Consider the following 11,973-nt stretch of genomic DNA (forward strand, 5'->3'; position numbering starts at 1 on the left):
TTGGCTTTAACTAAAATTAATAGTGAGTGGTGAAGGATTGGTTTATATTAGAACGTGAGAAAAATAACAGTGTAAGAATAAAACAAGTCTTTTTATGCAAACCTTATATTTTCTGCAGTCTGCACACACTAGCTCACCAGGTGCCTCTTTCAAAGTCTAGTAAGACACCATTTAGTTTCCATGTAGGCAAATAATAAACAACAGTTTACCTGTGATTAATAGATTGTACAGTGCTTTGGAAAAATCATGTGACCTCTCTAATTTCTTTACATCTTGTAGCAAAATGTGGTGCAATTGACTGAAACATGCAGGCATATGGAAATACAGTAAATGATTTAAAAACAAGAGTTTCAGGGTTAGAGTTGTACAATTATAACCAGTTTTAAAAGTCAGTATTTTGTATGAAAATCCACCTTAGTTGGTGCAAAAATACTATTTTATATCTGTCTTTTCTTTAGTATTTTTCCTGGATTGAATTAATAAAATGATTGTAAGCTATGAGAAACTAGATTTCTGCTAGTAACAAAGTGCCTGAAGATACAATTTAAAGCTATTTGCTAAGTTGTCTGTCACGCGCAGACACAACAGTGATTCATTACTGTTAGGCAGCTTTTTCATTCTCAAATGATTCATAAGTCAGTGTTAACTGGCTCAACAAACAACAACAACAAAAAGATTCCTTTGAAAAATCAAGAGAACTTTGAAACACTTGGAGTTTATGGTCCAGTGTTGCCCCCTGCTGAACAAAACGTCTTGACAGAGTGCTCTTTGAATACCAACAATATTGACCAAACTTTTAAACTCTTTAAATTTAAACAGTATATTAAAATATATTGTGATATAAGCTTAGTCTTATATTTCTGTACTGATTTATCGGCAGTATTTTGTTTATTCTAGGGAAGAAAGACATTGTAAATCACACAGCTGCGTCCAGTTACATGAGTTTATGTCGCCATCTAGTGTTTAGAAAGGTTTGCGTGCACGTCTGCTTTTTCAATAACACACACAGCACACAACCTACACTGTTTACTTTAGTTCAACTGAAAGGCATCACTGCCATTATCATCAACATCCACAGCTCAGTGCAACATATGACAACAGTATACAGATCTCTGTCATTAACATAAAATACCATACACATAATATACATATAACTGATACTGGCACAGAATGCTGTCCCCCTTAAATAAATTATGCTTCTGAATGGGAGCGGTTACAGTGGCAAATCTGTAAAATACAATAACTGTGAGTAAGAATATTTTAAAAGTTTGGTTGATTTAAATAGAAGCATCTGCTACCAAAAGTCATGTAATGGAAACAGGTTTGTGTAAATTTCTCCTGAATCTCTACAGTCTCTCACACTAATCCACGTATCACTCATCACCTCCAAGCTTGCTTCACACATACTTATGCATCTGATTTTTCTAAAGCCTTCTTTCAGTCAGATGAGCTTGCCTCATCTTGCCTTTGGTCGTTTCATTTTTTTTTTCTGAACACTTTCGGATGTTAAAGTTTCACTCAAGTTAAATAACTGCTCTTAAAATAAACACTTTCTCTGGAAAGCTCAGTGAGACGTAAGATCAGTAATCACAGTGCAAACGTGTTTCAACAATCCGCCGCGGACTTTCTGGAAAAGATGGATCACTTCAGCCTCGACATATTTAGAGGCCGAGAGGTGAAGGAGCAGGCAGCGCCCTGCGGTGCAGTTTCGTTTCACAGCCGGCCGCCTCCGCTTTGACGTACTTACGCAGGTATCGAATGGCTGACAGGGCACTTACATTGGCCAGCAGAACTGTGTGGAAAATGCAAGTGAAAAAGTGAGTAATCCTGTTGCTAAAATCCAAGTTTCAGTGTGTCAGGACTTGAAGCGCAGTCACTTAATAAGAACCATTTTGTAATTTCAGTCTTTAAAAAGGAAATTTTCTGTGGTATTAAACACCCTGATGCTGCACACGTACCAGCCTTCCAAGCATCTCCGACTTGTGGATTTGCAGTCTTCAGCACCCACGAGGCAAACGCAATGCAAACCAGACACATGTCTGACTGTTTGAGCGGCAGGAACGGGGCATCCAACCCTTCAAAGACAGAAATGTTTTGAGTGGGTAAGCTGTTCGTGCAAATGCAACACACAAGAAGGGAACAACCATGTACAGAGAAATCCATTTGTGTTTGGCAGCTGTAAATAAAATCCCACTAAGTTTGGCCTTCCTCTGCTCTCACACAGTGCCCCAGTAAACCTCGAAACACCTGCAGACAGTATCATTTCTAGGAGTATATAAGTATATATATATCTAGTGAGTATTTATGACCTTAAAGATAACCCTCATGGGTAAGCAAAAGAGCTCAGATATCATATAGCATATTAATTAAATGCATTGGAGGAGGAGAGGGATTTACACATAAAGACTCATGAATAAATATGAGGTAATTTCATTTCCTTCACAGCCAAACACAATTACAGCCGGCTTAGAGCTCAGATATGACGCTCATTGAGTGAAGTCAACTTATCACGTACTACCATTCCCCTTAGCTTCACTCCTGCGTGCCTGCAGTCCAGTACGGATCGTGTGACAGCTGAGGAAAGAGAATCTGTCCCAGTCAGGACTGTAACAGCTGACTGAGCAGTGGACATGTCCAACGTTACAGTCGTCCACATGTGAGGAAAACAAAAAAGAGCTTAACTAAACCTGATTTAATCAAAAATAGTCTATTAGTTTTGGTTTTTTGTCTGGAGGCCTCACAGAGATGCAATCTGTTGGACAGGTTCATACAGTTAGAGCAGTCTTCATCTTGCTCTTCAAAACATATTTTTTAAGTTTAAGTGTGTCACTCTAAGATACTGTAATACAGAATTTTTTTCACTTTTCCATTGAGGCTGGAGTGGAAAACAATATCAGGTCCAGCATACTGTAGGTGAAGTGTTCAGAAGACAACTGGACTCCTTTCACCTCCTCCGAGCTGTGTTTTCTGCCGTGTTCAGGAGATTTTGGCTGATCACAGGCAGTGTTGGTCAAGTTACTTGAAAAAAGTAATCAGTAACTAATTACTGATTACTTCCCCAAAAAAGTAATCCCGTTACTTTACCGATTACTTATTTTCAAAGGTAATTAATTACTTAGTTACTTAGTTACTTTTAAAAAACACGATTTACAACCTGAATAGGTGATAAAGCAACAGATCTTTCAGCCCAATTCTACTTTTTCTGCATAATCCATCATACAAAATGTAATCAAATGGAAAAGTCTCTTTTTAAAACTTGTTTTATTAGTTTTAATCTTTTAATTTTTTAACTTTAAAATTTAATTATATGCAACATTCTCTGACTGGAAGAAATTTGTTTAATATTTAAGCACATTCCAGCACATAAAATATATATATATATATTTTGTGTTTTCACTCACTCTTTCAAGTAGATGCAAGTAAAACACAGCAGAAAATAAATAAAATCAAAGACTAGCGGTCCTTTTGCTCTATTTTCACCTGTAAAGCAGGAGTGGGTAGGCGGAGGTTTACCCTGGTGCAGGTGTGCGCAGCGGTCAGTGGAAGAATCCGGAGTTTCTCTGTGAGTTTCCCATTACGTCGTAGCGCACTCGGTGCTTGTTTGGAAGTTTAGGGGTTTTTTTCGCTGTAAAAAGAAGTTTTCTTCCCACGGACGACTAATGTTTTTGTCACTTTTTATGGAATCAAACTCAAATAAGGTCAGTACTTCCACGCTTTAAACGCTGCACGCTCATACTCTCTCCCACTCGATATATTATCCATTGTTGATCTGCACACATGAACGTCGCACTCGCTTACGTCACTGTCATGAGACATTCTCGCAAAAAATCACGGTTTTAGTAACGCAGTAACGCAGCGTTCCTACGGGAAAGTAACGGTAATCTAATTACTGTTTTTGCAATAGTAATCCCTTACTTTACTCGTTGCTTGAAAAAAGTAATCGGATTACAGTAACACGTTACAAGTAACGCGTTACTGCCCATCTCTGATCACAGGTCATTTTAAGATTTGAAAGCAACTGAGTGCTGCTTTGTGCAACGATGACAAATTTAGACCCCTATCTGATACGTGGACATGTTTGTAAAATCAGATGGGTTTCTTTGGTTAAGCTGGGAGAATATAAAGAATGAATGAGGGGAAAATGCATTTTCTGTCTTTTTTCCCTTTCAACTTCTTAAAAAAAATAAAGGCAAATTGAATAATTTACTTGGAATTTCAGTGAAGATGCTACTGAGATCTCATCTCTTTACTTTTTTAAATCAAACCACTCCAAACTGTTATGTCTGAAATCCAGGATACATACTGAAGATTCGACCACTGCACATTGCAATGAATCTCATAACCTAACGCATTTCCACGGTTACTGTGTGCATCGTTGTGTTAAAGTGGACTTACTTGGATTTGAAACGGCCGTCTGCAGGTCTTCGTATCTGAAAGGCTGCTGTGCTAGTTGGCTGAATACCCTGTCCTCAAAGTGGTAGAGCAGTGGATCAGGAAACATCACGTCTTCATTTCCCAGTGCATTCAGAGAAGAAACTGTCCTTGCATGAGAACCGCCCCTTTGCCTCGCAGGTACGAGAGACAGAGAGTGCGACGCCTGGTTTTGGACTGTAGATGCTGAAAAATCTATGTTCCTGAAGGAGAATGTTGTTTTCCAGAAGAAGTTTTGTCTGAGGTTGTTCTCTGCAAAGAAATCATCATACATGTCTTTAGAAATACGAGATGAGCTCGCCTTGCGGCTGAACCTGGTAAATACCCTGACAGGACCGGTGTTATCCTCTTCATCGGATTCCGACTCGTCAGATGAGGATGATGAGGCAAAGAAATAATCATAAGCTTCCGGGAACTGGAAGTTTCTGTTAGCTGAGCGAGAGCTGGAAAAGATAGGAACTGGCTTGTCTTTGGTCTCATCTTCAGTTGCGATGAGCGGATAGAAGAAGTTTTCTGTGTCGAACTCAGAGAAAAAATGATCATACGTTTCAGGGACTGAATTCCCGTCATCGTAGAAGGTGGTTAAGTTATCTGCAGCTGGTTGGCTGGGAGCAGTTTGTTTCCCTCCAAAGAAGTACTGAAATATATCTATGAGAGAGATGCTGTAACTGTCTGTCAGAGAGGAAGGCAGAGGATCTGTGCCTTTGTCTTGCTTAGGCAAGACATACTCTGCTTTCTGAGATTCTCCTTCATCTACTGTTTGTAAAGTTTCACATTTCTGCGTGTAGCTAAATGACTCAGACTCGAGTGCACGTAAGTTGTGCACGCTGATATTTTTGGAAATCTTTCGGAGGGACTTTTCAGCCTTTTCTGAGAGGAAAGGTCGAGAAGTGTCACTCACAGATGTCAGCATCACATTTTTAGGGTAAATATCAGCACTTTGGCTCACGTGGGCTGCTTCACTCTCCCATAAAACACTTTGTGAAGGGGAAAAATTGGCCGCGCTATTAGGATTAAAACATGATTCTACAGCATCGGGGAAACCAGAGGCGTCCTCGGTCGTTTGCTCGGGTGTGGACTCGTCTATTTGAGTGAAAAAGCCTGAATCTGCCATCTCCTCGTTTTCCTGTAACGGTGGGAGGGAGCTGGGTGGAGCAGCTTTACTGATCATTCTCAAACCCAGAATGTCGTTTATTGTCAGCTTCTCCATCTCACTCCAAAAGGAAGACATAGCAAACACTGGATTCAGCACCCGTTCAGGTTTACATTCAGCTTCGGGTACCAAGATGGCATCTTCCGCTTTTCCCAACAACTCGCACACTGAGTCTGGGCTCTTGAGTCCAGATTTCTCGTCCCCCTTTTTTCCTCCATGACCTCCAGACTCTTGCTCGCTGACAGATGAACAGAAACTTGCTGGCATGTCTCTGATATTTCCATTTGACCGTGACTCTGTGTTCAGAGTACCGCAGGATGATACATTTGTGATATCTGAAAGACTTGTTAGTACATCTTCAGACACGGGTGATTTGGTTCCTGCTCGACTCTTGCTTGTTATCTGTGATGCCGCTAGTGTTTCTCTGCTTTTCTCTGAAATATCTAATTTGGGTGAGGTGTGAACCTCAAGAGGACGCTCTGTATTCACACCTATACAGGGTGAACTTTTAGACAGAAAGCTTTCATCGGGCGAGGGATTAAAACTATCAGATGTAAATTGAGCGCTGATAACTTTGCAGGCAGAAGTTTTTAATTGCAGAGGTTTTGTGAGCAAGCCTTTTAAAGTCGAGGCTGTAGGTGGAGAATAGTCGGTGTTTGCCATTGTGCCGCTATATTGGTCCGTGTTGTGAAACTCCTTTTCCAGCTGTTGTTGGGGCTCAGCCTCACTGGGACACAGTGTGGGCTCGTCCCCGCCAGAATTTCCAGCCTCCACAGCCAGGACTGACTTAGCGGCGGGTTGTCTGTCATTTTGGCCGACTTCCACAGAAGTAGCATTTGACTCTGAGCTCGATAAAAGACTATGAGTTACTGCTTTGACCTCTACAGCAGATGTGAGATTCTGTTCATTTTCAGGTGAAGTGACGGAGTGAAGCCCCTCGACTTTTATGTCCCCGCTCTGACTTTCTCTGCCCATGTCTGGTTTACCATATTCACCTACTGTCATTAAAACTGGCAGTTTAGGATACATTTTCAGTCCAGCTGATTTTTCTTCCTTCGACTCGCTGCAAACCTCTGAGTTTGTTGCCACAGTAGCACTGCTGTTTGGTGCAGACGTTGCACTGTCATCAGTTTGACTCAGTGTGGTCGCTGAGCTATTGTTTGCTGAATTATTGTCGGATGTATCTGTACTCCTCCTCTGCCTGCCCACGCTCTCTGACAAATATTGGTGCTGACTATCACATGGAGGATTAGAGGATATAATCACCGGGAAACTGCTGCTGGTCATTGAATATGGTGTTAGAAGAGATGTGAGATTTTTCTGTGGTTCGTTTAAATAAAACGACTTGATATCCTCAGAAAAGCAGAGACCTGTTCCTGCTTTTGACGCGCACTGCTCCTCCTCCGAGTCGCTCGGCTTGACTAAAACCTGCCTCTCGTGCCCACCTTCGCTTTGCTCCACACTGAGCCGTCTCTTCTTTCTCCTCTTCCTCTTCATGGAAGCAGACGGAGATTCTTGGATCACTGCTTTGTTTGAACATGCTGTGTCTGACTGTGAAATAATAGGGGTTTGGTCTTCCTGCCTTTTAATATTTGCCACGTCCAAATCACTGGCTAAATCAGTGGCACACTTTTTACAGAGGTGTTTCAACAATTCTTCCTCTTTAAAGTCATGTAGAAGTGCGCATGTCTGCACCTTGTTTGGTGTGGTCACTGAGCAGACGGCCGTGCACAGTGAGTCACGATTCCACTGCTGTACGTCGCTGACTCTGGGTTCTGTGCAGGCTTCCTCTCTGATGAATAACTCAGTTTCAGTTGATTTGTTAGTGTTGAGTACTGAGTTACTGGCTGCATGTTGCAAGGAAATGCTGGGCTCAGAGTGCACTTTTCTCAGTGTGTATGTCTTTCTGATGGTGTCGACAGGCCTCTCGCTCTCTTTGCCAACTGCTGTTTCACCCCTGGCAGGCAGAAAGTTTAACTTTTGGATGTTTTTTGGCAGTGCATCTCTACTGGCCTGCTGCCCTTCGCTGCACCGCTCCATCTCTTGCATTGCCTCACTGTTTTTTCCAAAGTTCACTCGGCTTGGCTCAGGCTCTGTCAGACTTTTCAGCCTTTCAAAAAACATATTGACGGACTGCAGGTGGATATCCTCCTCGCTGCCCGAGAGGACGCTCTCCATCCCTCCTATGCCGTGTTTGCTGAGGTAGTGTTCCACAGGAGAGCCCTCACAGTGTGGCGGCCCATCGATAGGGCGGTCAGTCTCAGAAAAGCCTGCGGTTAGATCGACTCTCTGAGCCCTCATGGCAAGAACAGACCCCGTGTCATCAATGTCACTCATCCCCGAATCTTCGAGACCTGCTAGCGATGGAGGAAGCAGATTACACTCCTCGCACTCTGCAAAGAAGCGCTCCCAGTCACGGTCACAGATTTCCACACTGTATTCAAACTCTTCCATTTTGCTTCAACAAAACCTGCAAAATCAATTAAAAGAGCTGTCAAGTAAAACCCTTGTTATCAGGTAATATTAACATTTACAGATCTTGTCAGGATGACTAGCAAACTCTAATCTCAAATCAACTCATTAATAAAGCTGCTCATAAAAATACAAGGATATGAATTTTAAGTGCGCGTCATTTTCAATCCACAATTTAAATTGCAATGCAAATCATAAAACTAAAATGCCACAACTTACAACTTACTTACATTAAAATTACAGCATATAGAATTCAAATGTTTATGTGTTTTAGCTGTTTTGTTGTACTTTTACATCCAAACATGGTTCCTACCTGTCCTGATTCAAGCTGTCCTGCTCTACAGGAGATGAAGGTCAAGGAAGTCTCTGCAGCACCATGCTGTACGTCCTCTGGTAGGTGTTCTTGCATGTGAGCATGCGACAAGGCAAGCCCCATGATCTGATAAATATAGAGCGGTGCTTCTGATCACGTAATACACGCAGTGTTCTCACAGCCGCCATCTCTAACAGAGGTATAACATTTCTGAACTTTAAATAGATTCTCCCCTGGCAAACTGCTAATCTGCTTTTAGAGTAGCTTTAATGTTACTGTTGTTTAATTAGCAGAAAAACTCTTGGCATATTTAATTAAAGTTACGTATGTTTTATTATTAATCCTGACTTTTGGTCAAATAAGTGTGCTTAAACCTCAGCAAGTAGCCGGAGTGGCTGGGAGCAGCTATAAAAGAGGTCCCTCAGCAGATATGGGTGTCATGTGAGGCGTGTGTCAGTCAGCTGATACCTCACTGTTGTGACATCATGGGGTGACAGCCAATATGAAACTTTCCCATGCAATGTTTCCAGCTAAGGCGAGCCAGAAAGACAGACGGAAGAAAGTGGCACAAATGACTTAGACGTCATTTGTGACTCTTCTGAGGCTGAAAATCAGAAATACAAAGAAAAAAATAAGATTGCGTTATCTGAGGAAATAAAAAAAAAAATATAAAGATGTTTAAGAAAATAAATAAAGGTGCTTTATTCTAAAAACAATGCCAAAGGATCAAAACACAATTTAGTGAAAAATACACAGACCAATCCATACACTGATTAACTTCAATTTAAATAGTCTTAATAAATAATTAGGTGTTACATACAAGCACATGTGTGTGTCCAGGTCATTTATTGTCTGTCAGGTTATGGCATGTTAATATAAACTGTTCATCTGATGACTGATGTAAATATCGAATCAGCCAATCACATGGCAGCATCTAAATGCATTCAAACATGTAGACAACAGCAGCAACAACAACATGCAAACACAGCATACACAGAAGAGCATCTCTGAATCAAACTTTGAAGCAGATGAGCTACAGCAGCAGAAGACCACACCAGGTGTCACTCCTCCCAACTAAGAACAGGAAACCGAGAGTACAACTCACACAGGTTCACCAAAATTGGAGAAGATTGGACAAATGTTGTCTGCTCTCACGAGTCTCGATTTCTGCTGCAACATTCAGATGGTGGTTTCAGAGCTTGGCATAAACAACATGAAAGCGTGGATGCATCATGCATTGTGTTAACAGTTTAGACTGGCAGCAGTGATGAGATAGTGTGGGGGAAACTTTCATGCTTTAAATTCAACATCCTGTCTGAGTATTGTTGTTGACCATGTCCATCCTTTTGTGACTGCAGTGTACTCATCTTCTGACATGTCATAAAGCTCCGATCATCTCAAACTGGTTCCTTGAACATGACAGAGAGTTCACTGGACTCAAATGGCCTCCACAGTCACCGCATCTCAATCCAATAGCTCACTTTTGGGATGTGCTGGGCTGCATGATGCTAGTACATCAATATAACCCAAAGTCTGTGAGGAATGTTAGCGGGTGTACGTTAAGTAACCAGATATTTCCTGTTTCCTTCTGATAAGAGAATTTTTAATTATGAGACCTCAATTAGCTTATTGAAATTTAGCAGTACAGTTAAATTAGAGACTGCAAGCAGTCCTTGTGTCATTAGATAATTTACATTTCAATCTTTGTTTTAACCTCACCTGTCTAATAGTGAAGACAAGTTCTGTTTCCTTTGTCGTGATTTTTTGTGTGTTCCTTCCAACATAAAGCCTATTTCTTCGTTGCAGTGTTTTAGATGGGCTTATTTGCATCGTGTTATCATTTGGTTTGGAGGGTGTCTTTAGGGCTGGATTTAGGGTGATTAACTTTGAGTGAATGTTAATTGTCAGTAAGATTTTGCCCAATTCTGCTCAACAGGCATTTGCTGGTGTCTTATGCTTTACTACCATACAACACAGGGAAGGACGACACTATGAAAAATTTTAAGTTAAATTTTTATTGGAATTTTAGCGAATGAACAGTTTCTCATACATTTTTTTTCTTACATTTTCAGTTTTTCTACATAACAAAGAAACATTGCTGTAACAAAAAGAAGAAATCTGTCAGCATGACTCTTTGGGCTTAAGGTGTAAGAAATAAATGTCTAAAATTACAGAACATTTTTGCAACTCATTGCTCACACTGTCCTGTAATTAAAAAGCATTTTATTTAATTGACAGAATTCTGAAATCTACTACTGTAAAAAACAAACACACAAACAAAAACAGAATTACTTTAGCACAGTAACTTTTCTCTAATTTAACTGTTTATCTGTTACGTTGGTGTAGCATGAATGGCCGTGGGGGAGGCCTTCATTGGTAGAAAAGTTGTAAAACATTAGAAAATAAGGTTAAAGTCTAAAGTCTATGCCCCTTTTCACATTTACAAAACAGTCCAGCGATGTTTTACACCCCTGCTTTACACGATCAACCTCTTTACACAGCTTTCCAGTTCGCACTCCTTGTGATTTCTTTCCTAGTTTGCATTCCAAATATCTTTTCCAGGTTTGTATTTTTTGTTGTTGTCTTTTATTGTTTCCTTGTGCTTTTTGATTATTCTCCTCATGAAGCTTTATCTTACTGTCTGCATGTGTACATCGATTCCTGACCAAACATTTGCTTTTTGAACATTTTTTCTGACTTCTGTGTCCAGTGTTTGAATCCTCTCCTTCTGCGGAATCACCTATTGGTTCATATTAAAGTCCTAGTATTAGCTTGCCATTAACAAAGGCTTCTTCCACAACAAAGGGGCTTTACAACTGGAACTGTAAATATTTAGGTCATTAATGGGAAGAGACAGGGGGAAATGGCAGAGAAAGAAGGAAGGGAGGAAACGAGGAAGGCAAAATAAGTAAAAGATTAGGACAGGGTGGGAGTGAGAGAAAAAAGAAAGGATGTAAGTGACTTTATTGATGGTGTTGATTTACAGTGCCTTACTAATTAATGTAAGGCACTGTAAATCAATGTAAAGTTTATGTTTCAGTAATTCCACCAAGCTTTCTAACTGAAATTATATTATATTATATACTAAAATACAATTATTTCTGTTATCCATGAATTTTTAAATATACTGTTTTAGAAAAATCAGAAAATTGCAAAGCACATTAGTATTTTTTGATTATGATGCCAAATTACAGTTATTTATTTGGTTGTAGTGGTTGAATGGTGTGCTTGATAAAACTCTCAGAGTGCCAGCTCAAATTTGGGTATGAAAACAAAAATAAGAGCACCGTTTTTAGATTTACACACATCATTGGCAGATTTCTAAAATATTTGTGTTTGGTTGTGGCCAAACTGCTAAAAAGGCGAGGATGTCTTACCTGAGGAGGCCTTGAGCCTTTGTTTACAGCTATCAGCAGGACTCAGTAATAACAACGTGATTACGGGAACATCCTTGCTGTCAAAATATTCCCAACACTAAGAGATACCAAGATAACCGATCAGGCCCAATCTCATTATCTGCTGTTAATCTCAGATTAACAGATGTTGAATGTAACCTTATTGCAGCTGAATGTACTGACTAATGATGACAAGTCTTTACTGATAA

At 40.3% G+C, this 11,973-nt stretch overlaps 1 protein-coding gene across 1 annotated transcript; it reads right to left on the minus strand.

Moving 5' to 3' along the window:
* Positions 1-19: 19 nt before the first annotated feature.
* Positions 20-8,877, minus strand: LOC102288923 (PPARGC1 and ESRR induced regulator, muscle 1). The gene is made up of 4 exons (XM_005914941.2): positions 8,370-8,877; positions 4,396-8,054; positions 1,959-2,075; positions 20-1,792 (listed from the first exon to the last, which is right to left on the minus strand). The coding sequence occupies exons 2-4, from the start codon at positions 8,036-8,038 to the stop codon at positions 1,662-1,664; spliced, it is 3,891 nt and encodes a 1,296-aa protein (XP_005915003.1). The 5' UTR covers positions 8,039-8,054; positions 8,370-8,877; the 3' UTR covers positions 20-1,661.
* Positions 8,878-11,973: the final 3,096 nt, after the last annotated feature.

This window comes from Haplochromis burtoni, unplaced genomic scaffold (genome assembly GCF_018398535.1).
Source record: "Haplochromis burtoni strain Fernald_Lab_line unplaced genomic scaffold, NCSU_Asbu1 Contig_9, whole genome shotgun sequence".
NCBI classification, from domain to species: Eukaryota; Metazoa; Chordata; class Actinopteri; order Cichliformes; family Cichlidae; genus Haplochromis; species Haplochromis burtoni.

Excerpts from the sequence above, each read along its gene's own strand:
- LOC102288923 (XM_005914941.2), bottom strand. The coding sequence starts at position 8,038 with ATGGAAGAGTTTGAATACAGTGTGGAAATCTGTGACCGTGACTGGGAG. Across the intron at positions 2,076-4,395 it reads GACGGCCGTTTCAAATCCAA|GGTTGGATGCCCCGTTCCTG; the intron begins GTAAGTCCACTT and ends CTGTCTTTGAAG. Across the intron at positions 1,793-1,958 it reads CGGAGATGCTTGGAAGGCTG|TTCTGCTGGCCAATGTAAGT; the intron begins GTACGTGTGCAG and ends TTTTCCACACAG.